This window comes from Plecotus auritus (assembly GCF_963455305.1).
Source record: "Plecotus auritus genome assembly, chromosome: 4".
NCBI classification, from domain to species: domain Eukaryota; kingdom Metazoa; phylum Chordata; class Mammalia; order Chiroptera; family Vespertilionidae; genus Plecotus; species Plecotus auritus.
In genome coordinates this window covers 17,338,583-17,365,961 of record NC_137775.1, presented here as the reverse complement: position 1 = coordinate 17,365,961, position 27,379 = coordinate 17,338,583, and the positions used below count along the sequence as shown (strand labels likewise).

Sequence of the window (27,379 nt, the reverse complement as noted above, 5' to 3'; positions counted from 1 at the left end):
TTTATTGATTTTTTACAGAGAGGAAGGGAGAGGGATAGAGAGTTAGAAACATCGATGAGAGAGAAACATCGATCAGCTGCCTCCTGCACACCTCCCACTGGGGATGTGCCCGCAACCAAGGTACGTGCCCTTGACCGGAATCGAACCTGGGACCTTTCAGTCCGCAGGCTGACGCTCTATCCACTGAGCCAAACCGGTTTCGGCGAAATACAAGTTTCTTAATATTGCATGCAAAGCCCAGGCTTCTGTTTGTTTCTATAGCCCCACCTTTCACCACTTCCTTCTGTGAACCTTACGCTAAGGGAACCACAAAGTACTTGTGGCTCTTTGTTCACAGTGTACATTTCCTGGCTCTGTGCCCGTGTACCTTCAATTGTAATAGTTTCACTCTTGGATACCATCTATCTGGCCAAAACCCATCCAATAATCTTTAACAACCCACCTCTCCCTGGATCCCCCAAGATGAATGAGATATTCAATTATAAATTCAATCTCAGGATAGTGAACAAATATTAAAATTATTTGTGATAAAGATGGGGCATTGGATGCAACACCGTTTAGATACTAGAAAGTATTTGCCATCAAATAATCAGACTTTTCTCATAACTAAGGTCTAGACGTTGGTACAAGAAAATAATAGCAGTGATAACACTGCTACAAAAGTAATGATCTCAAGCAATCTGAAGAGTTAAAACAGATCATCAGTAGTGAAGGAGAAGCTATTTTATTTTCTGAATGGGCACTATTTGAAGGCAGCCATGGGCCCCTCCCTGAATGTGATTTTGTAGTGGCGTGTGTGATACCAGAGAACTGCAGGACTGTAAGATCCAACATTAACAGTCCAAGTCCTTCAGCATTCATAGCTCAGATATAAGGGCCCACAGGTATGGCTTTTGTGCTAATTTTATGTGAACAGGGGCAAATTAATCATTGTCTCTGAAAATACATTCTTGCCCAAAGCAACCTATTACAGGATTCAAGAGAATAAAATATCTAAAGGGAAATAGCATGACAAGTAAATTTCCTTAATTCCAAAATCACAATAAATTATGAATGAATATAATTCACTTTCCCCTGACTGCTTCTTCCAGTTACATAACCTCTCTGAAACTATTTCTATATCTTGAAATGGGTAATTACCCTTTCCTCATAACTTTCTTTTGGGAATTAAATGAGACAACAAATATAACTTACATACTACATTACTGTGAAAAATCTTAAGAGTTTCACCAAAAGGTACTGAATAATTGAAATCTAGATGGCACACTGGAACTTAGTATCTCAGGATTAAGGATTTGAAGGGACACATAAGTATAAAACTACAATGGAGACTGACATGTAGCAACTATCAGTATATGTCAGATAGTATTATTATAAATACTAGAGGCCCAATGCACGAAATTCATGCAAGGGCCTTGGCCCTGGCCCCGGCCCCCCGCCCACCACGGCTTTGTCCGGTAGGAGGGACGTCCAGGAGGACGTCTGGTCTAATTAGCATATTACCCTTTTATTATTATAGATAATTATTGTTACTGTGGCAAGAACAAAAAGGAACACAGAGCTTTGTAAAAGGCATTTTGATGAATAAAATAAAGATGGCATATCAGAATTCAGCACTCCCTATTCATATCTGGCATTTCTTTTTTTAAAAAAATAGTCACATGAGTATGACCAATGGACACAGACAATAGGGGTGGGGGCATGTGCTGGGGGTGGAAGCGTGCAGGGTGAGGTCAATAGGGGGAAAAAGGAGACATATGTAAAACGTTTAACAATAAAGAATTTTAAAAATAATTTTAAAAAGTGACTATCCTGTCACCTAGAAATAGGAAATATGTATGTTGACACGGGAATAAAATAAATGACTTAACTGCTCATTAATTTATAAATCACATTACTTATATATTAGCCTATCAAAATGTATAATTTCCTAATTATTTATCTCTATTCACTGTTTTAGAAAATGTCCTAAATTGAGATGTGGATTATTTAGATAAGAGAAAAATTAAGGTGGTCAGCTGCATGCAATCTAGTTCTGAGACTATATTTGTACCACAATACATAAATGTTTGTATAAATATTCCTCTTACCTTTGTATAAAAATATCTCATTGGGAAAGGAATGTTTGAGGGATTGTCCTTTAATTTTCTAAATAAAAAGAAAGCTAACCATTTTGAGAAATATTAAACCAACTTTGCTTTATTAAGCTCATCTTCTGAGTAACATTTAACTTTTACCTGAGGAAGGAAAAAAAAAATAACAGCCAAATCCTTAGAGGTTGTGTAGACAAGTAGAGATGTTTAAACAGCCCCAGAGCTGGAATGGTATAGCTTTCTGTTCCACTGTTACATTTTATTTATTTCTAATCATGAACTATTTCAAACATTTTAAAAATTAGAGATAACAATATCATAGACATACATGGATTCACTACCTACATTTAATAATGGTAATATGTTGCAATATTTACTTGAGAAATAAATTTTTGAAGAGACAATGCTTCCTTTATATACTGCCTTCTTTATATAATTGTTTCTTAACTTCCTGTTTACTTTAAACTGGCTTAAGTCAAATTATCAGTTAAAGGGCCAGAAGATATGGCTACTCTTTTGGAAGTACATTTGTTAAAAAATATATACTCAAGAGGGCAGAAATCTGGCATTGGGAAAAATGGGGTTTTAACAATTTAAAACTTCATAAAGGAAAGACATGATATGGATAATAGCCCAAATCTGGTTAAGACAAGTTAACACTAATGAACTAATATTAAACCATTTGAGGAACAACCAGAAGACTGGCTTATTAACCATTCTTACAAAGCCCCCCCCCCCCCCCCCGCCACATCCTCAAAGGCTTCATAACTGTAATCTTTAATAAAGTTTAGTATTATATTGGACAGTAATACCAAGATTTTTAATTCTTCTAAAATCTAAAATTCTCAGGCCTTTAGGAATACCTAGCTGGGGTTTTGCTACACATTTATAATAAATTAAAATAAATATTTATTTAAAAATTTGTTTTAAAGAAACAAGACTTTAAAACATGTGTTGAACAATAAAATTATATGTGGTCACCACTTTCTGAAAACAAAAACAATAAAATAGATTACTTCAGTTTAAAGAATCATAATGAGTATATACTTCAGAATAGTTTAAGTATTTCAAGCTTTCAAACAAAACATAAATTAAAAAAACACACCATTCGCACATAAAAATGGTTAAGATGCTAAATTTTATGTTTCTTTGTTTTTTTTACCACAATACAAAAAACATGGGAGTCCTGATATTGTTTCCAAAGTCATATGCCTACAAGAAAACTGAAACCATTTGTAGTATTCAAAACAGGCAATAAAATATGACTTAAACTGACATAAACGTTGTGGAACTTGAATCTCACCAGACAGTAGATTCTCTGCTACAAGGTGGTCCCGTAAACTGATTCCACCTTCCTTGGCTCCTCTCCTTTCAGCTGTTTCAAAGGTAATTCCCTTTAAAGCCCCCGCCTTATAGCCACTGCCTCCCAAGGGAACCAGCACGGATGCTTCCCCTGAACTGTGCATGTTTGTTAAAACTGCGGGAAGCTTCCAATGCATTCAGTAAAGTCATTACAGTTGGCTGCCTTTTCTTTCTAGTATACATCAGAGTCCTTTTAATGTTAGAGGCGGGATTATAGTAACAAAGGTATGTTTCTATGTATTACCTCAATTCATTCAGGATTTCCCACTGCATAATGCTGCAGTGTTGCTCATTCAGCATACAATCTTACAGCCAGGCTAACAGGTAATTGTTTTCATAGCTTTCCAGAGAGATATAAAGTATATTTATGTACAAAATGTTAAATAGAATGACTTAACAGCACACCTAAATTCCTACTGGCCTTCATTTAGTCTGAAACTGAGAAGTAGCTTTCAATAAACAGAAAAGACAACAGAGGGGGAAAGGCCTTATTTTTCCACTGTCCATCAACAGATGAAGAATAAAATGTACTGAGCAGCTGGATCGGAAGAAGTCCTAAAATCGAAAGGAGAGCTGCAGATGAAATTGCCATCTACAGGAAAAACAAAGGAAGTTTTAGCACAAACATTTTTACACCTCATTTTAAGAGAGCCAGGTCACCTAAACTATTTCCAAAATTTCTTCCAAGTAACTAAGAATGTGACATGTTATTCCAGGCAATATTTTTACTTACTATATGTATAAACTAGTATGTGCATTTGGCATAGTGATTCACGCTCATTAGCCAGCCTCAGATACTTTTATTGCTTCAAGTTGAATTCAAAATGATTAATTTAAAAATTTGTCTGAAACTTCAAATTTTATTTATCTGTTGCTAAGTTTCCGGGAAAGAAATTGCAAAATTGTTCTTAAAAGGAAATAAAGCCTGATTTAGACATGATTTTAAAAAACAAATTTGGCAAAAAGTGGAAACCCCATATGTCAGACTATACATATACATATAAACACATATAATTTTCTAATGTGAACTTTAAAAAAAAACAAACTTCAAATTTCAACAATTCCTATTCTGCCAGCATCAAATCCAAAGTTTTCTGGCTGAACTGACTTGCTGCTTTCTCTTTGGACGCTCTTTCAACATCAAGGTCGAAGCTCAGATACCTGCTCACGCCTGCTTACTTGCATGATTATCAAGAGCAAGATGAAAAATGGAATTCATAGAATTGCTAAGTCCTGATTCTAGCATTTAGATTTACAAGAGGCAAACGATCAGTTTACTGTAACCCTCAAGTGACGAGCAGTGGCAGAGGGAAAAACAAGCAAAGGGTCGCAGGATTCCGAGCCTGCCTAGTGGAGAAGTTATTATAATAACATGTGGCAAACTGGAAATAATACATGTATACCATTTTCACACTAGCTTTACCCTGTACACACATCTCCGTTTGTAAGTGGAAAAGAAGAATTTGGAGGTTTAAAGATAATTATTTATATATGACCACCCTAAAATTTGAAATGCAATGCAAAAAAGCATATACATTGTTCATATACAAAGTTTTCAATTTAGTTATGTGATATAATTGCTCTTCTAAAATGAAACAGCACATATTCTTCTTCTCCTCACCTGCAATAATAAAGGTATACACCTACAATTCACTTCAATGTTGTAATAATATTACTCAATGACATGTAGGTGCACACGTGTCTGTCCTTCCCACCTACAGGCGAGCTTACCTTGCACTTTGGACACTTCTGAGCATTCCGCTGGCCATGCTCAATCTCGCTGGCCCAGTGGCGCAACAGTTTGTCTCCTTTTTTGTACTCCTTGCAGTTAACGCCTTCATGCCAAGGAGAGTGGCACTTAAAACACCAGACGAATTGGCAAGTGGGGCACTGGATCTGTGTAAAGAAACGTAGGGTTAAGCACTCGAAGAGAAATGCCGAAAGCGTCCAAAGGATAAGAATGGTGATGCTTGGGGAAATTAGCTAAATGGTTATCATTTATCCAGCTTTAAAATATCTCCCCGTCTCCAAGACGTAAACTATAATGCGATATGCCTGTTCTGTTATTAAAGGAGGAGAGCAGTGCTTTGGCATGGATTATTCAGCTGTTTGTAGGCTACACTGGAATTAAACACCTGGGACATTCTGGAAATCAATTGGTCTTAAGAAAATCTCCCAGATTGAAACAGAATACAACCTGATCCACGTCCACACACTCAGGAGGCGGCCTTTAAATTCGCTTTCTCTTGAACCAAGTTACCAAGCATTTCCATTGCTCTTTTTATCAATGGCTTCATTCACTTTTATAAAAATCAAAACGCCCCAGATGCTTCATCAAATGAAACCACACTGGCAAACATACTTCATTTGCTATACCAGCATTTGCTATGAAGCACCACCAGAGATAATGGATAGCTCCTTCTTTTGCTATCAATCTAAGGGAGGCTAATTATAAAAATAATACAAGGGGTCCTATTAGAAATCAATCAGTCTTGCTGGTTCTGTGGCCTGTTAGCTAGGAAATCATCAGAAAGATGTCATTGCATTTTCACTGTGTGACGGTGTATGTGAGAGTGTGTGTGTCTGTTCATTGAAAACATATGTCCTCCATGTGACATGGAAGACTTTACCTGACTTCCTTTATTTTGAATGACAGTGGAGTACCTAATTCTTACACAATATTTCTGGTCCTCACTCTCAGAAGACATGGGCAAACCCTAGCCGGTGTGGCTCAGTGGATAGTGTCGGCCTTCGGAATGAAGGGTCCCAGGTTTGATTCCGGGCAAGGGCACATACCTAGGTTGCAGGCTCAATCCCTGGCCCTGGTCAAGGAGCATGCGGGAGGCAACCAATAGATGTGTCTCTCTCATATCAATGTTTCTCTCTCTGTGTCTCTCCCCTTCCCTTCCACTCTCTAAAAATCAACAGAAAAATATACTCGGGTGAGGATTAACACAAAAAAAAGAAAGAAAGAAATATCTGTTCAATAAACAAACTTAAATTTATTAAAAAAACAAAACAAGAAAAACAACAACAACATGGGCAGTTGTTGACTTTCTGACGTGTTTGATTATAGTGAATAAAATATCTGACTCTCAACAACACTGATTACTGGCGATTCTTCTCTGAATTTCTGCATATTAATTACTTCACATGAGTGAACTTACTGACTACAGTTTGAAAATCAGTTAGAATTTCTTTTGGTAAACAACACAAAGTCACTACTTACTTTTTGGAAAACTACTTTTTTTTTGACAATGCTGATTCCAATATATACATTAATTGAGTGGCAATTATAATCATAACTCAAAGCACTGCTGTTTTCACTTATGTCAAGAATAGATAATGCTATTCCCATGCAAATATGAAGTAACTAAAGTACTTTTGCTTTTAATTTATTTAAAAACAAAATAACATTTTGTCTACACTTTTTTAAGTCTTCGTGTTTATTTGTTGAAATTGTGTTACATGGTAATGTTTATATGGCTGCATCACATGCATTACTTAGTTTATCAACAAAATAATTCTGCGAAGTCGGTATGGACACAAGTTTACAGAGGAAACTAAGGCTCACAGAGGTTAAATAACTTGCCCAGAGAACATCGCAAGTATGTGTTAAAGAGAAATTGAAACAGGAAGTCTGCCTGGCTCCGATGCCAGCGTTCTTCTCACTGTGCCAAGTCTTCCTCATACTAAACAGCATTCTTTCTTTGACGATCGAAAACCAAATTATAGAAGTCAAAGGTCATGTAACTAAACTAGTCAGTAAGTCAGAATTTTACATGATTACCAACATAAGGTGAACTTTAAAAATCTTTTTTCAAGATTTTACTCACATAAAAATTAAGATAATCCTTGGCTTTTTTTTTTTTTTTTTAAAAAGGACTTTACTAGCCAGTCACTTAAAACAACCATGTTTTTGCTTTTTACTGATCATTAAAGTGAAAATATGTCATATTTAAAGAAGACAAAGTTAAAGCATGTGAACGCCGGATAATAAAAGAATATAAAGTGATCATTCCCCCCATGTCACTGAACTGTGAAGAGAAGATCTAGATATTACTTGGGGCCTAAATGAATGTAATTTTCAAATGTAATGAATGAAATGAGGAAGCTGTCAGAAGACTCTGCTTTTCCTCACGTAGCTGAGCTGCCATTATGTCAGAAGGGTCTAAATACTTAATTCAGTTCCCTGCTCGGAGACATTATTCATAATTCTCAATAACTGGACTCTAGCACCGTCACATAAAATAACTCTCTGGGTTTTAATCAGTCAGTCTTAGGTTATATTTATAAAATGAACAGAAGGATGAAGGTAACGACGCTTTGAAACTGGGATTAATTCTATGAATGTTAGACATTACAATGGTTCAAGGATTTCGGGGGCCAAGTGCTGAGCAATCACTTCTATGGCTAATGAAGACCTTGAGAAATGTGTGATTCTCCTAAGGGACCAGAACAATAAGGCATCTGCCAGTTGGTGTCAATACGAGGGACTCCTATCACTTTCTCATACTGAACAACCAAGTCCTACTGCAGATCCCGCTGCCAAGCCTCACTATCAACACAGACTTGGCAGCAAACTGTGAAAGGAGTTTTGCATCAAGCTCTCAAGTAAAGATGAATCCTGTCTCTCACTGAAAACAATGAAGTAACTATTGCTCTGCTTTGCTTTGGATTAAACAATAAAAGGACTAACAGCCAACCCCAACAGCCTTCTTCTTCAGACTGCACCTGAATGCTCTAAATACTGACTTTCTGGTCTGAAGATGCCTTATTCCTTCCGACCTTTACCCTATTCGAAATCAGCCTTACCTAACTCACACAGCGACATCAATGCTGCATCCTCCTCCATTCATTTACCGATACCTATTCCTCCACATGCAGTGCCATCTCACAAGCACAGACCTCCCACGGAGAGCCTGCCCTCTGAGGAACTGCAGTCACACGGGGTCACCATGCTCTAACCTCGCCACTCTCCCTGTGGTCACCGGAGCAGCACCTGGGAGCTTGTTGGAAACAAAGACTTCATGTCACACCGAGCCCTACTGAATCAGAGCTGCAACTTCACAAGGTCCCCAGATGATTCAAAGACACGCTGCCATTTCAGAAGCACTGCTCTGTCCCATGTGACCCCGTCTCCCCGGACACAATGGATTTACAGCAGGAATGAGACCCTAAGCCAAAAACATGTATCCAGGGGCTGGCAAGCAGCCTTCGAGGTGGCTGGTATGCGCTTTGTGCAGCAGGCAGCTTACGGATGAATAGAGACTAGCCAAGCCAGACTCTATTTTTTTAAATTTCTTTTTATCGTTGCAAGTATTACAGATGTCCCATTCCCTCCTCCCCCGCCCCACCGCCCCCTGCGGCCTTCACCACACCATTGTCTGTGTCCATGGGTTGTGCATGTAAGTTCTTTAGTTAATCTCTTCCCCCAGTCCTTTCCCTCTGAGATTCGTCAGTCCGTTTCATGCTTCTATGTCTCTGGATCTATTTTGTTCCTCAGTTTGAGGAGTGAAATGGCGATACACATACCCTTTGCCTTTGGCTGTGGAGGCGAAGGCAGAGGCGAGCTTAGTGACCATAGTGCAGATCACGGGACGAGGGGACGAGAAAGGGCAGTGTCCCATTCTCCGCGCGGCCTGCCTGGGTGGCGGCGGAGACTGCTCCCCTGCCCTTCCTGCTTCCTGCGGAGCCTTGCAGTGAACCTCAGTGAGGGAGCCGGAGAGAGCACATCTCTGCGTTGTGTAAGCGGAGAAAGTGCCATTAACACAATCTGTCTACTGAAATCATATCCAGATCAGATGCTTCTTGTTTCAAGACATCTTCTCTGCTCCCCCCCGACAGATTCAGTGTCTGTCTTACAGCACAAGTACACAGCTCATCTCCCTAGCGGACTGCAAGCTCACGAGGGCAAAGGCTGCATCTCATTCATCCTGTCTGTCCCGAGTTAAACAACACAGAGCTTCTGGCACATGGAAGGTACTCAGTAAATCATGTGTAAATTACTTTGCCCATAGCGAATACTATATATTGGCTAACATTAAATGAATCCAAAGAAAAACCAACACATCTGATTAGTGACCAGTGACTGAGGTGTTATCCCTACCTCTTAGGTCTGCAGATGATGTTTACTAAATATATTACCCACGTGACATTTTGCTGAGCATCATGATTAATGTGCAAACTCTTCTACCAGAGTCAGGGCGGCAAGTGTTTCATGAAGAAAGTTATCAGAGTTAGGAATCTTAATTAACGTGTCCCAGATGCTGTAAAAGGTGAAATAACTTCATTTTACATTTTTAACTTTTGAATTCCCTAGGTTTTTCCAGAAATCTGAGGTCACAATAACACTCCGAAGACAAGTTAAACCAACCTACTTTTCCTAAGCAAATGGTATTTTCTCTGGACAGTTCATCATGCCATATAAAGAAATAACCCACAAAGTTAAAACAGAGTTCAAAACCGAAGAGCTCCCCAGGTAAGTTTTTCTTTGCCTAAATTTGATATATTCCTACATACATAATTATTTTAAATAAATCACAAAATCACTGCTTATCAAAGTCAGAATATTAGACAACACCCACGTGTAAATGTAGCATTACAAATACAAGCTAACTCAGTTTCCCAAGAAGAATTTGCTTCATTAGAACTTCAGGTTAAGACAAGTACTCAATAAGGAAACATATTCATCAATTCATTTAGCAAATATTTATTGAGCACCTTCAAGCAGCAGGTACTGAGTGTACTGATTTTAGGCACATAAAAAAGAACGAAAATACTTGTCCTCAAGGAATGTACTGAAAGCAGACAGATATAAACCCAGAGAGATACGTAGCCATGTAAGAACTGTAAGAGGAGATGCTCAGACAAGTGGGTACCATGGGATAGAGGCTCCAGGGAAGAATGGAGGGTTAGTATGGCCTTGAAATGTGAGTGGACTGTCACTGGGACAAGTGACAATGGGATAACACTTCAGGAAGAGGGCCCGGCCTGAGCCCCCACTGCGGCCTGAGAGCACATGGAGCACTGGGGAAATAGCAAGTGCTCTAGTGTAGCCTGAATAGAGAAGTCACCTCAGCCGGCTGGACCCTGAGCCTTGCTGAAGTGTCCAAAAACCGGGTCCAGTGAGTCTCACATTAATGCGCCCATTCTCTTAATGTCTCTCTCAAAATACACTGTGGTCCAAAAAGCTCCTGATACGAAACATGTAAAACTTATGGCTGTCAGACTAGGGTCTGCCTAAAAAAACTGATCAATCCTATCTAATAAAAGAGTAATATGCATATTAACCATTTCTCTGCTACATCCACAAGCCATGGCCACCAGCCAATCAGGAGTGAGTATGCAAATTAACCCAATCAAGATGGCTGTAGCCACAGAGAGAGCAGGAGGGAGGCTTGGGTTTCCCTGGCAATGGAGGAAGCCAAGCTTTCCGCACACCCTGGCCGGCCTAGGCCTCCACTCCAGGCTACAAAGTTTCAATTATAGAAGATAAATAAATCCCAACAAAAATGGCGGCAGCCACGGAGCTGGAGAGAGCAGGAGGCTAGGGTTGCCCCCAGTGATGGAGGAAGCCCAGCTTCTGCAGCCCTGGCCTGCTTGGCCTCCACTTAAGGCTACAAAGTTTCAATTATAGAAGATACATAAATCCCAACAGAAATGGCTGCTGCCACAGAGCAAGCAGACAGCTTGGCTCCACTCCAGGCTACAAAGTTTTAATTGTATAAGATAAATAAACCCCAGATACCAGGGCCTCTGCTTGGGTCGCCAGGGGGCATGGCCGGCCTGCAAACCACCACAGGCCCCTCACCCAGGCCACCCCACGCCCCAAGGGAACCACCACCCTGATCCGGGACACCCTTCAGGGCAAACCAGCTGGCCCCCACCCATGCACCAGGCCTCTGTCCTATCTAATAAAAGAGTAATATGCAGATTGACCATCATTCCAACACACAAGATGGCTGCCCCCATGTGGTCAAAGATCCTGCCCCCACGTGGACACAAGATGGCCACCACAAGATGGCCAGCAGGGGGGGGCAGTTGGGAGGGACCAGGCCTGCAAGGGAGGGCAGTTGGGGGTGATCAAGCCTGCAGGGCAGGGCTGTTAGGGGTGACCAGGCCGGCAGAGGAGGGAAGTTGGGGGCGACCAGGCCTGCAGGGAAAGGCATTTGGGGGGGGACCTGGGCCTGCAGGAAAGGGCAGTTGGGGGGACCCAGGCCTGCAGGGGAGAGCAGTTAGGGGTGACCAGGCCTGCAGGGGAGGGCAGTTAGGGGTGACCAGGCCTGCAGGGGAGAGCAGTTAGGGGCAAACAGGCTGGCAGGGTAGCAGTTAGGCGTCAATCAGGCTGGCAGGGGAGTGGTTAGGGGGTGATCAGGCTGGCAGGCAGAAGCAGTTAGGGGCAATCAGGAAGGTAGGCAGGCGAGCAGTTGGGAGCCAGCAGTCCTGGATTGTGAGAGGGATGTCCGACTGCCCGGGATCGGGCCTAAACGGGCAGCCGACATCCCTCGAGGGCCCAGATTGGAGAGGGTGCAGCCTGGGCTGAGGGACACCCCCCCCCCCCCGCTCCGTGCATGAATTTCATGTACCGGGCTTCTAGTGTGTAAATAATAGGCAAGTCTCATAGTTCTAAAAAGCTCTGTAACAACTTAAGAAGTCCTGACACCTTCTAGACCACTTTATAACAAGCACCAGGCTTGGCTTACTTTTCTACCCACTACCCAGCAGGCCCCCAGAGAGAAGGGTTCTGCACTTGTCTCTTGTGCTGAAGATCCAAGGGATGATGCGATAAAGTGAAAAAAGAAACAAACAGTTCCCCGTCCCACTGCAGGTCAGTTTATGGTAGCTGTAAGCCTTGATTATTACACTTAATGAGTTTTTGTCAGAGGTGGGCTAAAAAAGCAAATGAATCCCAACATTTGGCTTTTGTTGTTAGAAGTTCAAGCACAAGTAAAGACTCTATAAAATACTACGGCTAATTTATGCATCAAGAAAGCAACAGAGAACAACTTTAATAGAACATGTCATTAGTAACTAGAGGGCAAAGTGTATCCTAATAAAATTTAGTAGCACTGCATCATAGCTGTGTGATATAGATTTTTTTCAAGGGTAACATATATAACACCCCCATTCATTTAAGCTTACTTCTTTAAACTGGGCCAGACGACATCATCCTTCTCTCCTTACAATCTACACTAGCAACAATCACTTAAAAAACAAGGCTTGTTTTCTATCGGATCCTGACATCAATGATGCATTAATACCAAGATAAAACAGTATGTGTCACAAACTAAACTGATCTTGCAGGGCTAATGCACAATCTAATGCTCAGTTCGTAAGCACTGTCAACTGAAAGGGCTGGTGTCAGAGAAAAACCGAAGAGCAAAGCAGCCTGCTAACTACACTGTCAGGGGAAAGCTTTAAACGTTTTTATACAGAAATATAATCTCAAGTCATCGTCACAAGAAGGAAGCTTAAGCACTATTCATTCTCTCATCTAACTCATTACACATGCAAGTTATTTATTAGAAATATGACTAAAGTGGTGCAGCTGGGATTTGAAAAAAACAAAGGATTGAAGCAAAAGCAGAAATTGTGGGCAGCAATGGCCACTCCTAGGGCTAAAGAACCAAGGGAGTAAAGAAGTTTCTGGAGCCCAGTGAGAATAAGAAACATGGGTGAGAGAACACCTATGGGGAACTTACATTCACATAGGGATACAGCTACTGCGAGAGCTGAGCACTGACTTAGGAAGGGAGTGGGGAAGTAACACATCCACTGTTCTCTCTTTCCATACTATCTTTTGCCAATGACAATCCTCGGCCGAACACAAATAGAAATCGAGATGGTAAGGAGCCTGGAGAAGCAGTCCAGAGAGGCACTTTCTAGAATACAGGACAGGTCAGGGATGGTTCAACAACAGACACAGGAAGACGATTACCCAAATTCCAGCAGTTCACTTAAGCATTATTTCAATTACACCAAATAGGAACAACAAACCCATTCATTTGATTATATTCTTAAAGACTTTATTAAAGCTCTTATACCACTTGAGGAAATAATGTATTTGTGAGGTTTTATAAAATGTGATTTCTACTCAGAAGGTTTATAATTACGAGAAAAAGGAATGCTAAACATATAATGTAGAAACACAGGGCAAGTTTTCCCATGACATGTTATTGTTTTTTTCTTTCTTTTACCTTATGATGAGTCCAAATACTAATCTGTGAGTTATTGAGGTTTTGCTTTACCTTTGTGGGAAGAAGAGTGGGGATTACTATTAGTTTTGCTTCAAGGAAACCATTAAGAGAATTACCTCTAACACGTTCCTTATGCTGATTCACGGTATGTCTGCCCTTCAGCGCACTCCAAGTCAATGTGAAAATGGGGATTGTTTCTTCATCTACACTTGGAAATAAGAAGGAAACCTAGAACTGCTCCTACCTCCGTAAAATAACGACATTTAATAATTTTCAATGATTTTCATCTTCTCTCTTCCATGAAAAACTACAACTTGTACTACTTCCCCAAACATACTTTTTTCATTTCTGTGAATTCAGTGACCATCCCCCCTCCTAAATATTAATGCTTTCCATTAGATCACTACTGAGCATAAGATCCATGTTTCCTGAAAATCTCTTTGATGCCCCAAAGGGTCTTCAAACTTAACATTATCAACACATTTTAAATGGAATTAGTTTTCCACCCACTAAAACCACTCATCTTCCTCAAGACAGAGTCAGTTTCATCCCTCCTTTACTCCCACCATCCATCCATCAGTCACCCAATCTTTTATTCCACCTCTCTTCTTTTTGACTCCTCTATCCCCTTCCCAATAACCCAGGGTTGCTCGTTCTGTTGTCCTTGCCAAAAAGTGAGTATAAGCATAATAATCTCTAGCGTGTGTTGAGAGCACTTAGGACATGTCAGAGATGGTGCTAAGCACTTAATATGTGTGACATCATTTAATCCTTACTAAACTCTTATGACAGGTACTATTACCACCCCAACTGCCACTAAAAGATGTACAGACTGTACTCAAGGTTATAGAGATGGTATGAGGCAGGGTGAGAGTTTATTTTTTATTTTATTATTAAAATGTATTTTTATTTCAGAGAGGAAGGGAGAGGGAGAAAGAGAAACATCAATGATGAGAGAATCACTGATCAGCTGCCTTCTGCACACCCCCTTCTGGGGATCGTGCCCTTGACCAGAATCAAACCTAGGACCCTTCAGTCCAAAGCTGATGCTCTTATCCACTGAGCCAAACCAGCTAGGGCCAGGGTGAGAGTTTAAATCGAGTTTGAAAAGTTAGTGCTCTTCCTACCTTTTCCTGCTTGGCACATTCAAAATTTCAAGGCTTAGTTTAATGTGTCTAGTCTTTAATGAAGCCTTCCCAATCTCTTCTATCCTTTCTTTTCCTACACTCTCAGTATTTCCCATCCACATTCATTATAGTACACATTCTTACTTATACACTGGCCCATTTATTAGTTCCTTTCACAAATATATTTTGAGAACATACTCTACCTGACACAGTGCGTGACACAGGTTATCATCAGTAAGCAAGCCTGGACCTGGCCTCCTGGAGACCAGTGGGAAGGAGAGACTTTAAGTAAATAACCACACAAATACACCATAAAGTCCCAGATGATAATTGCTATGGGGAACAACTTCAGGTGTTGGTGACGTGTCTGTCTCCAGGCATCGCATGAGTGCCAGGAAAGCCGCAACCTCAACCTTTTCATTTCCCCATCACTAACTTGTTCTCTGTATTGATACCCAGTTGAAGTTGAGGTAATTAATTATAGGAACTGTTTAGGTTTGAAATTAGATTTCTAATTGGAAACAAAATCAAACTTGCAGAAATGGAATGGTAAAATTTTTTGGTCTTGCCCTGGCCGGTTTGGCTCAGTGGATAGAGCATCAGCCTGCGGACTCAGGGGTCCCGGGTTCGATTCCAGTCAGGGGCATGTACCTTGGTTGTGGGCGCATCCCCGGTGGGGGGTGTGCAGGAGGCAGCTGATTGATGTTTCTCTCTCATCAATGTTTCTGGCTCTCTATCCCTCTCCCTTCCTCTCTGTAAAAAACCAATAAAATATATTAAAAAAAAATTTTTTTTGGTCTCATGACAAGATTTGAAGGGGCAAGAAGACAAATATTATGAATGAAAAAGGATGTATCAATGTAAATCTCTCAATTCAGGAATGCATTTGTTATATTTGACATAGTATGAGTTTGACAGAATTCAGAATAAAATGAAAACCTCTATTTATTCAAACTTTTGCCAGAAGGGAGATGCTGAGTGAAGGCCTGGAAGCATAAACTGGCACATGAGAGAGTTCTTGTTACTGCTTGTCGATATATTCTGTTTACACCTTTTCCATCTACTGAGTACAAAAAAATTAACCAGTGGTACTTATAACCCCCCCCAAACGATTCAAATGAAATCCCCAAATATGATAATTGAGATCTCAAATTTCATGTGAGATACAATCAAAGGTTATTTCTTGCTATAAAATAACTGTGGTAGTTTCAAGCAATTTTTAACATTCTGTGCTAAATGCTTCTGAATTGACAGCCGACGCCATAATAAATACTCAAAGAGTGACATTTTGAATTAAGATATTGTAACTCAATGACACAGAAAGAATAATATTGAAATACACAATACAAAGGTTTTATCAATAAATACAAAACCTGCTGTAGGTTGTAAACAACAATAGAAAAAGATTTTAAATTGCTCAGACATGTCACACAGTGGTAGCAACCTTTTTTTAACTTATTTGTTGCCTTATGACTCAATTTATTGCATCTAAATACTTGAATTTACTGCTTTTAAAGTTATGATAAACTTGGAAGTGGGTTCTATTTGTTTTTGGAAATGCAATTTTAAAAAATTCAGCAAACCTAAAAATTATTCCCTGGTTCACCACAAAGAAGGAACATCCTAGTCTCAGTTGGTTTGCTGGAGTATCCATGTCCCTAATCATAACATCCAGACAGGTATAAGCATGTAAATCAGGCATTTAATGTTAATGTGAGAGCTTGCAGTTCAATGGTTTGATGATGAAAACGCTACATTAATTATTATACTAAACAGTAAAGTCATTTCTACAGGAATTGTTTGAATGAGTCCCAGAACTTTGTGCAATATAAAACAGAGGGATTATTTACATTTTCTGTTATAGATCTTCTATAAAAGTAAAAAGAAGTAACAGCCATAATCATCCTCCAATTCTCTGTAGCTTTATTTTTCTTGAAAGTTGCTTAATAGTTTAATTTTACATTGAGATTTTCATCCCTCACCCATTTCCATAGATTTCAACCGCTTCATAGTCAGTAACATTTATTTGTGTGTGTTTTTTAAATACAAATTTTTATTGATTTCAGAGAGGAAGGGAGAGGGAGAGATAGAAACATCGATGAGAAAGAATCATTGATTAGTGCCTCCTGCATGCCTCACACTGGGGATTGAGCCCACAACCCAGGTATGTGCCCTGACCGGGAATCAAACCGATAGGTCCACACTCAACCACTAAGCCACACCAGCTGGGCAGTAACATTTATTTTGTATTGAATTCGCCCTCTCCATAAATTTCCTTCTTTGCACACCAAAAGTAAAAAACCAACTTTATTATTAGATTTGAGACTTTGATCCATTTGCCCCCTGCTTCTCTTCTTACCTACAACTGCACTGACAGACACTGGAGGAAGCCTGATATTGGGAAATGTTATCAGATGCCCTTGGTTCATTCAGAATTATACAAATATAGGATCCTATGATTTTAATATTTTCCATATGAATACATCTGCATTGTGATAAATTATGCTCATAAGATAATTTGGTGATTTGGAATGAAATGAAATCTGTAACATTTTACTATTGCTATAATTGCATCTTAAATTATATCGCCTTTTACCCACTTCTTAAGAGCAATATATTAATTGTTTCCACTTTGATTCAATTATCCTATAAAAGGGTAATATGCAAATAGGCCAAACAGCAGAATGACCGGTGGCTATGAGGCATACTGACCACCAGGGGGCAAACACTCAATGCAGGAGCTGCCGCCTGGTGGTCAGTGCACTTCCACAGGGGGAGCGCTGCTCAGACAGAAGCCGGGCTGACAGCTGGTGAGCGCAGCGGCGGTGATGGGAGCCTCTCCCGCCTCTGCAGCAGCACTAAGGATGTCTGACTGCTGGCTCATGGGGAGCGGGCCTAAGCTGTCAGTTGGACATCCCCCAAAGACTCCCGGACTGCAAAAGGGTGCAGTTGGGGCTGAGGGACTCCCTCCCATCCCCCAAGTGCACGAATGTCATGCACCGGGCCTCTAGTGTATACATATTTTAATTGACACAAATTCTAAAATAGTATAGTCTGAGTTTACATATATTTGTAAATATATAAATTATAAATATATGAATTATATAAATGTATATTATATAATATGTATAATATATAAATCTAAATGTAATTTGGAAAAAATTAAATATTCTACATTATGGAATAATAAATCCTTGTAAAACAAGTAATTTCTGACAGCATCAGTAACATAGAATTGGAATAAAAATAACCTAAGACTATACAGTCAAATAAAAGTATTCTATTGCTAAGTCAGCATTCAAAATCACTGTGAGGGTATTATTTAAGTTATAAAATTTTGTAACCGCAATTGCACTTTTTACGAGAAGAAAAAATGGAAAGTTTTTTTCTTCCTTACAGTTATGCCTAAAAGAGACAAACCTGCACAAAATTAGAAAATAAAAAAATTAACTAGGAGGGTCTAGCAGTTTCAAAAACCACTGGGCCCTTAAGAGGCTTTCACTAACCTAATCTAGCTCATCACTACAACGGTGTGGAGGAAACTATTAGCTAAGAAGCCATGGTCCCCTCAAAGCTACAGAATGAAAAATGCAGCAACTATTTCTTCCGAGCCACGGAACATGGGTGAAAACTTACCTTCAGTGGAGCTGACTTCAAACAGCCTTTGAGACCACTTCCATCCTGCCATTCTGCTGTAATGACAAGGATGAAAACTACTGCCGCAGCCTCATCACTTTTCCACTTCCTTTACTGCAAAGTTCCCAGTGCTGCTGCATCTTAGAGTTCCCTAGTGAGGCTCAAAAATTTGCCAGACAACTGTTCTGGGGTGAGCCTGGGGCCCTGGTGTCCAAAAGCGCTCCAGGTGATTCCAGTGTGCAGTCAAGGCCTGTGAACTGTTGACTCGCTCCCAGAGTTGCTGCCTTAGGTTTCCCTGCCTTCAGTCTGCCCTCCTGTGACATCCTCCATGAACACTGCCAGAAGGATCTTTCTGTAAGGCCTACAGAATTCAAGTCAAACTCCTGAGCACAGTGTGAAAGAATCAACAGGATCTGCTCTTAACCACCTGACCAGCTGCCTCCCCCACTCTCTCTCCACCAACTCCACCAGCTCTTGTTTTCCACACGTCAGCCTCAGCCTCTGGGCCTGAGCACTGACTCATCTCTTGCTCTGAAATGCTCTCCGCTGTTTACCTGTTTATCTGCCTGGAGAGTGTCTTCTCTATGAAGCCTCTCCTGACATCCTAACCCCCAGCCTCCCAGCATGTTCTCAAAGCTCAAGTGGACGGGTTTCATGTTTGTTTGTCTGGTTTTGCTGTTTGACTAATCACATTGAAGTGTTATTTTAGAGCGCATGTCTCTCACCATCATTAGGCATTTTTTTGGAGCAAGGAGTATGTCTCATTTGCCTCTGTATTCCCCAAACTTAGCACACTGCCTAGCGTTTACTCACATTTTGTATTTGCTGAATAAATGAATGAACAGCATTTTATACTATTTTCACTTATTACCAACAGAGCCAGACGGGATTCATACTGGGTCTATGAACAACTCAAGCTTATAATAAATTTAAAAAGTCTTAATATTTATTTAATATTTAGTAATAGTAAGGACCATTTCTTTAAGAATTAGCCTTTCAATTATGCTTCTAGACCAGGTGTCCTCAAACTACGGCCTGCGGGCCACATGCGGCCCGCCGAGGACATTTATCCGGCCCGCTGGGTGCCGCTGCCTGTCCTGCTTAGCAGCCGACTCGTCCCGGGCCCGCAGTGCACATAGGAATTTGTTCATAGTTTTTTTTTAAACTATAGTCCGGCCCTCCAATGGTCTGAGGGACAGTGAACTGGCCCCCTGTTTAAAAAGTTTGAGGACCCCTGTAATCTAGACGAATGTGAAACATAGTTAAAGTCAAAGAAAAACCTTAATTAAGTCCTCAAGAGTGCTCTCTGATTATCAGCCTCCCCAGACCACACATTTTCAGAATCAGAGCCAACAGATACTCACCTTGGAGTACGGTTAGGGAAGGAAGCCCACTTAATGCCCACCACAAGTTGGCCTACTTTGGCTGCTCCCATCATGTGACATCTAACCCACAACTCTGGTGAACATGCTTACTTTGTATTTGCTTTCTGATCTGGAAGGGGTGGGAATATGTCCTTTTTTCTTGAAGGTTGTAAAGTGCTTGCATTGAGGGCATGGCTTGGTGCTGGCATCAATACGGCCAAGTTCCAAGAAGTATTTATATTTTATGGAGTCTTCATGCGTTAGGTTATATACAACCGTTGTTTCCTCCAGGAATTCAAAGCATTCTGTGATAGGGCATTTGATTTCTACTTGGCCAAGCTGTACCTGCATGAAAGAGCAGACGGGAGAGAAAACAAAGCCACCAGTTATTGCATCTCTCTTCTTTTTCTTCACATAGTCTTTTTTAATGATTATAGAAAATAATTAACTGTTATTTTTCATGATTCCTAACATGGTAAATGCTAAGCATGTTGGTACCTATACTGAGCAGTACCAAAGTAACTAATCACTCTATAATGTTTCCAAAATGATTTATAGTGTGTTTAAGCATTCTCTCTCATTATAGTATTTGTGAATGTCAATGGACCTAAACCACAGGCTCATCAAAGTAGCAAATTATCATCCCACTCTCTGGAAACCCCAGGTGAGACAGCCACTAAAGGAACAGCTGGGATGACAAGGTATTTCAGATATTTCAACCTTACTCCACAACACCTCAGCACTAAACTTCAGGCACATGCAACCATTTTAAAAGGAAAAAAAAAAGGTTATGAATGTACTGTATATCTATATGTGTAATTTAAAAACTACCTGCTGAAAGTGTAAATTACTACCTACTTTTATACTACTATTGTACAAAACAGGATCCACAGAGGTTTTTCAAATATTTGCCCCAAATGATTTTTTCTATTTTTTATGAGTCTGCCCATAGTTGCAATCAGATTTTATTGCATCGTTAAAAGAGTTATGATGTTATTATATCCCACATTATGTTTTATCGCAAATCATTTTCATTTATAACTCAAGACAGAAGTCCTCTGAAGATTTTTTAATAGACAGAAACTATGTGTGCTATTATAAGAAACTGGCTTAATGAGATGGACAAGACATTTTAAAAATTAATGTTTCCTCTTTCACATTCTGTCGACATTTGTCCAGCCCATGTCTGAGCCAGGTACTGGGTTAGGCACTGAAGCCTTGTAAGTGTCTGTCAGTCAAGAGGCAGTCGTGACACAAAGTGGTGAATATGGCTAACAGGGTGTCAGGGAGGACACGGGGGAGGCTTGGTAACCTCACACTCAGAAGGTTCAGATGAGTCTTCTTGGAAGAACTGAGGTTTCAAGTGAGATATTAAGATTAGTAGGACTTTGTCAGACAAAATAAAAGATGTTTCCACAGACAGAAGACACAGCAGGGGCAAAGGCCTGGAGGTAAAGAGCACAGAGCACACTGCAGGAGGGATACCCATATCTTTCCCACAGGCCCAGTGGATCCAATATGCGCTCAGGTACATGCGCCCTGACTTAAAGCTGCAGCCTTAGCGGCACTGGGCGATGAGCAGGAAGACTGAAGTACAATGGGTGGTTCAGAAGGATGAGGCTGTACAGACAGATCAGAGCACCAGGGCAGAGCAGCAGAGCATGAAGCCATCAGAGAAGTCTGGACGTTTTCCTATGAGAATGGAAAACTGTGGTTTTAGCATGTAAAAGAGGACTTCTTTTCATTCCACACAGAAGCGGCTCACTTGGGCCATCTCAGTGACTCTTATTTATTGGGAAGGAACATACTTTAGGGCAGTGGTCAGCAAACTCATTAGTCAACAGAGCCAAATATCAACAGTACAATGATTGAAATTTCTTTTGAGAGCCGAAAACCGACTTCTGCGCATGGGCCACGAAGTTTCAATCGCACTGCACACGCACGCCCGCACGTGTTATTTTGTGGAAGAGCCACACTCAAGGGGCCAAAGAGCCGCATGTGGCTCGCAAGCCGCAGTTTGCCGACCACTGCTTTAGGGGGTAACAGCTGGAATTTTTTTTTTTTTGTCCCAGGTCAATGTTTTAATCTGGACTCCCTCAACTATAAATTTATTTGTTCTAACTATATAAATGATAATAACGGAAGTAGCAATTTCACAGCTACCCACGAACAGTCAGATCCTATAGGAATGGAATATCCTTTAGGGACCAGAATGCAAGGCAGCTTACGGGAGCGGATTATCTCGTTACTCCTCCGGCAGCAGTGTTTGTTACTACACCACATTAGGATACCTGCCATCTAATATCCAACCAAATACCTTTTCTTCTAAAGTGTTTCTCAAATCTGCCTGCAAATCTACTCCATCTCCATGGAACACATAATTTCCTTATGCTTTCACACTGTCTGCATTTTGCCTTTTCCATAACTTCTTTCTGAAAGCTCCAAAATCCCTACCCTACTACATTGAGTCATATGATCTCATATTTTATTAAACAGAAGCATTATGATCATATTTCCTCATATTTCCACTGCTAACTGCCCCCATCTATTTTTTTTTTTTTTTTGTATTTTTTCCTTTTACGGTATAGGGCCCGAATCTACGTCCAGGACAACGGCATGAGTCACTTGAAGTGTTTGTTGAAAATTCAAGTTTACTGGCCCACAAAGAACCTACAAAATTTTAATCATTGCTGATAAGCTGGTCACTGGCAATTTGGAACAATTACTCATACAATCCTTTGAATTACTCATACCTCTTCATAAGAGCAATATCCATCTTTTCATAATAAAATGCTACTCATGGCCTATATCTCTTGGCCTCTACAAGTCTATCTTTTTTTCAGAATAATTTCCTGAAAAAAATCACTAGCAAACAAGTCATCATGATTAAGCAAAGTACATTTATTTATTTACTCACCAAGGTAACATATTTCATCAATTCAAGCATGCATTTTTTCAACATTTTAATATCACAGAAGTCAAGATTATCTTTCAATCAATAGTCTTTAAACTATGGCATTATGCCATAGTTTAATTTGCAATATTTTTATTTTCTTGGTGGCTCAGAATATAATACTGCAATCTACAATTGATCATGTCTTAAATTTCAATGAAATGTGGTTTTTATGGGTTAGGCCAGTGGTCGGCAAACTCATTAGTCAACAGAGCCAAATATCAACAGTACAATTGAAATTTCTTTTGAGAGCCAAATTTTTTAAACTTAAACTTCTTTTAACGCCACTTCTTCAAAATAGACTCTCCCAGGCCGTGGTATTTTGTGGAAGAGCCACACTCAAGAGGCCAAAGAGCCGCATGTGGCTCACAAGCCGCAGTTTGCTGACCACTGGGTTAGGCAGTATGATGGCCTCTGGAGAGACAAAGAGAGAGACAGGACTTCTATTGGAGGCAATTTATGATACACAAGTGAATAAACCAGGCAGACTGTAATCAGTTATGACAGATACCACCAGAGAAGGTATCTAAGGAGGTGCCAACTTAAACTGAGAACTAAAGGGCCTGTCATGCAGAGAACTTGGGGGAAGGGACTGCAGGCAAAGGAAACAAGGACAATGGCCCCAGGGCAGAAGGTGCCCAATGTGCCTGTGTTCAGAGAACAGAATTGGGTGACTGGAACACATCCGAAATGAACCAGAACACACAGGCCTTGTTGGCTGTGGTAAGAAGTGTGAATTGTATTCTACGTTCAGTATGAATCATTGACTGGTTTTATGATGAGTGATATACCTCAAGTTACATTAAAAAATCAGGCAGACTCTTCCTGTAGAATGAATTGTAGAAGAACAAAAGTGGAAACTGGGAGAATGGTAGGACTCTGGATTGCACCTATTCTTACCACCAGTGGCATCTAACTGTGGCCGTTGTCCAGGCAGGAGATGGTGGAAGATGGAACTAGGGAGCCAGAGGTAGGCAGGGGTTCTATATGGAAGTGAACCAAATGGGGTTTGGTGATGAACCAATATGGAGCTTAAAGTAAAGGAAGAAATCAAGGATGATTCCAGATTTTTGCTTGAAATAATCTGATTGGTAGGTGCTACTTACTGAGTTTTTAATAAAATATAGTTTATGTGGATATGTGATATTTATTGGAAGTGATTCACTGCAAAATGATTATAGTAACAAGAATAAACATCACTAATTCATCCAAAAAACATATTGAGCTCCTACAATATCACACATAAAAGATATAAAGTAGTTTAAGTCATAAATCTTGCCTTAATGTAATATGAGGATACAGTAATTAAATTTGTGTTGACAGTCTCTTCTAGCAACTTGGGATTTGATGGTACTAATTCATTTAATATTTTACCCAATGTTTGAAATTCTTTTATTAGGGATAATCATAAACATATGCAAAAGTTGGCAGATTGGTATTATGAGACCGTAAGGACTCCTTCTTCAGCTTCAACAATAATCAACTCTTGTTTTTTTCTGTGTCCTGACACAGATGGCTCTCCCATATTATTTTGAAGCAAAAACCAGAAATTATGTCATTTCATTCAGAAGTATTGTAGTATTTATGAAAGAAACAATTCTTTCATGGTAAAAAACATTACCATGATATCAAATATCTCCCCAAAAGACAGTAATTCTTCAAAATCAATTTAACAGTTTAAATAACTTGTCATCAAAATTGTTTACAGGATTTTATGTACTTAATATACTTAAAATCAAGGTATTTTTAATTTGTTATTTTCAATGCTGATACTACTATTCATATCATTGGAAAATACACTTTCCAATTTTTCTGAACAAAAATATGCCCAATCTTGTACGACAAAATTTACTTAACTCTAAAACAATCTCCAAGGGTGCTAGTACCAGTAAGAGATACTCTTTTCCAATTAGTGCTCAAGCTGCATGGATAATTTGCCACCTGGGAGGACTCAAAAGTAATTTAGTGACACAGGTGAAGGAGAACTCTGAAAAAGTGGCAGATTAATTGATTAAATCATCCAGGGAAAAGAAGAGAGGAAGCATAAACCTTAGACTTTGAAGCTCAATTTATCTAATGTATGGTTTATGATTTTGGCCTTGGTTTTGAGTGTTGGTCATGATAATTTACAAGGTGCCTTGGCCTTTTGTTCACCTGATACCAGGGGATTTCATATTTCCATTTTTCCTTAAAAATGGAACATGTCAGGCACAATGGGCATGGCTCAATGGTTGAGCATCGACCTCTGAAAGGTCACAGTTCGATTCCCTGTCAGGGCACATGCCTGGGATGTGGACTCGATCCCCAGTGTGGGGCATGCAAGAGGCAGCCGATCAGTGATTCTCTCTCATCATTGATGTTTCTACCTCTCTCTCCCTCTCCCTTCCTCTCTGAAATCAATAAAAATGTTTTTTAAAAATGGAACATGCCAAGGTGGCAGGGAGAAGAGAACACCACAACAAAAGCGTTAACAATAATAATGAAATGTATGCCGTATCCCCTACATGCCAAGCCTGTTTTAAGCACTTTCTGTGCATTAATGACTTTGTGGAGCACAATAGAGTCAGATTCATTTTCAGGTTCATGGAATTTCCCATAAGTTTATCATCAGTGATTATAGAATGTGGCTGCTTTACTGATAAATGGGATTTTTTGTTTACAAAGCTCTGTGCTAGGCACTTTTAATTATTAAAAATAATGGAAAACATCAAACCAAATATCCCAGAAGCTCCCTCTGCCCCATGCAAGATAAATATACAGAAAATCACTTTTAGGCCCATAAGTAAAAGTTCCAAAAGCCAAACAAAGTTTCTTAAAGCAACAGAGAAAAAAGATATTCCCACATAGAAAACTCTGGCCCCAGGTGCCTTGTGGGTCAATTTTACTGAGAATTTAAGTCTGAAACACCAATATTAAAGAATAACTATGAGAGAACAGGGAAAAGGCTGGGGGAGGATCACTGCTCAATTTGTTTTATGAGGCCAGCATAATCATGATACCAAAACCTGATAAGGATGTTGCAAGGAAGGAAAATTACTGACCTGTCTCTTCATAAACATAGATACAAAAATCCCAAACAGAGTATTAGCAAACCAAACTGAATAATACATGCAAAAGATAATATATCAAGATCAAAGGTTTATTCCAAGAATGTAAGGCTGGTCTAATATTAAAAAATCTATTGATATAACTCACACATTAATAAAATAAAGGAGAAAAATCATATGATTATTTCAACAGAAAAAAAGTATTAATAAATTCAGCATCATTCATGTTAAAATCTTAGCAAACTAGGAAGAGATGAAAACTTCCTTAATCTGACAGAGTATCTGTAAGAACATCTACAGGAAACATCAAATTCAATGATGAAGTCCTGAGGGCTTTCTTCTTGAGACTGGACATGGGGCAAATACGCACTCTTTTCATTATTTAACATTGACTAGGGCTCACAGCCAATGCAAGAAAAGCAAAATGAACATAAAACAACTAGAAATGAAAATATATAATTCCCCATTTCTTGCAGATTGCAAGATTGTATACACAGAAAATCCAAAATAATCTACAAATAAACTATTAGAATTAATAAGTGAATTTAGCTAACTTGCTAAGTAGGTTAGTATACAAAAATCAAATGTATATCTATATGCTAGTAACAAGCAATTTGATAATAATATAGAAACATACTCTTGAAACCTGTATAATCTTGTTATCCAGTTACCCCAATACATTTAACAAAAAGATGGAATAATTGAAACAAATGAATATTCGTAGGAAAAAATATCATTAGAGCAATATTAAAAATATCAAGTATGAATAAATCTAATACAAGTTGTATAATACCTCTACACAGAAATATTTGAAATATTTTTGAGAAAATAGAAAGAAGCAAATAAAATGGAGGGATACATCAGGTTCTTGAATTGAAAGGTTCAATATAGTAAAAATGTAAATTCAGTCTTTATTGACCTACAGATTCAAGGCCATTTCAATAAAATATCCAGTTTTCTTTCTCTCTCTCTTTTTTTTTTGAGGGGAAGGAGGGTTCTAAATTGCAAGCTGATTCTAAAAACATAGGGACAGTCATGATACTCTTGATCTAGAAAAAGAAAGTAGTAAGACTTGTTCTACCAGATATAAGATGAAGCAAAAAGTTTTAGTAATTACAAGAGTGTGACGCTGACCCAAGGATAGATAAGGTCGCATAACAGAACAACAGAGCAGAAAAGAGTGCAGAACCGTACCATTTACCTATGGACACTAGATGTACTGACACAATAGAGCAGTGGAGAGGATTCCCCCCGCCCCCCAATAAGTAATTCTGGGTCATTTTCCCTCGGCCTCCAAAATACGCTTAGATATCCTAAAAGTGCCAAAAGCAAAAGCCATTGGTGTTTTAGTTATGGAAAACTATTCTGCCCTTCCACAAATCATAATAAATTCTCTAGCCAGCGGTCGCCAACTGGTGGTCCATGAGGTCTGAAAGTTTGGCGACTGCTGCAAAGGACTCTGAAAAGTGAAACAAGAAAGCAACATTTTGCAAATATAGGTGATTTTGAGGTTTATGCATAGGCAGATTAGTGCCTTTGACTCAAGTGTGGGCACATCTAAGGTAAAAGATTCAGGGAAATTATTGCAAAGTTGCCCT

The 27,379-nt window shown here is 39.5% G+C and overlaps 1 protein-coding gene across 2 annotated transcripts in view; it reads right to left on the bottom strand.

Annotated features, from left to right (window-relative positions):
* RNF217 (ring finger protein 217) overlaps positions 1-27,379 on the bottom strand; it is a 114,624-nt gene that overhangs the window by 15,310 nt on the left and 71,935 nt on the right. For both annotated transcript variants that reach the window (XM_080665432.1, XM_080665431.1), the window contains exons 2-3: positions 19,893-20,126; positions 5,187-5,351 (exon numbers count right to left, since the gene is read on the bottom strand). In XM_080665432.1, coding sequence (XP_080521558.1) covers positions 5,187-5,351; positions 19,893-20,126 — 399 coding nt within the window. The remainder of the gene's footprint in view (positions 1-5,186; positions 5,352-19,892; positions 20,127-27,379) is intronic.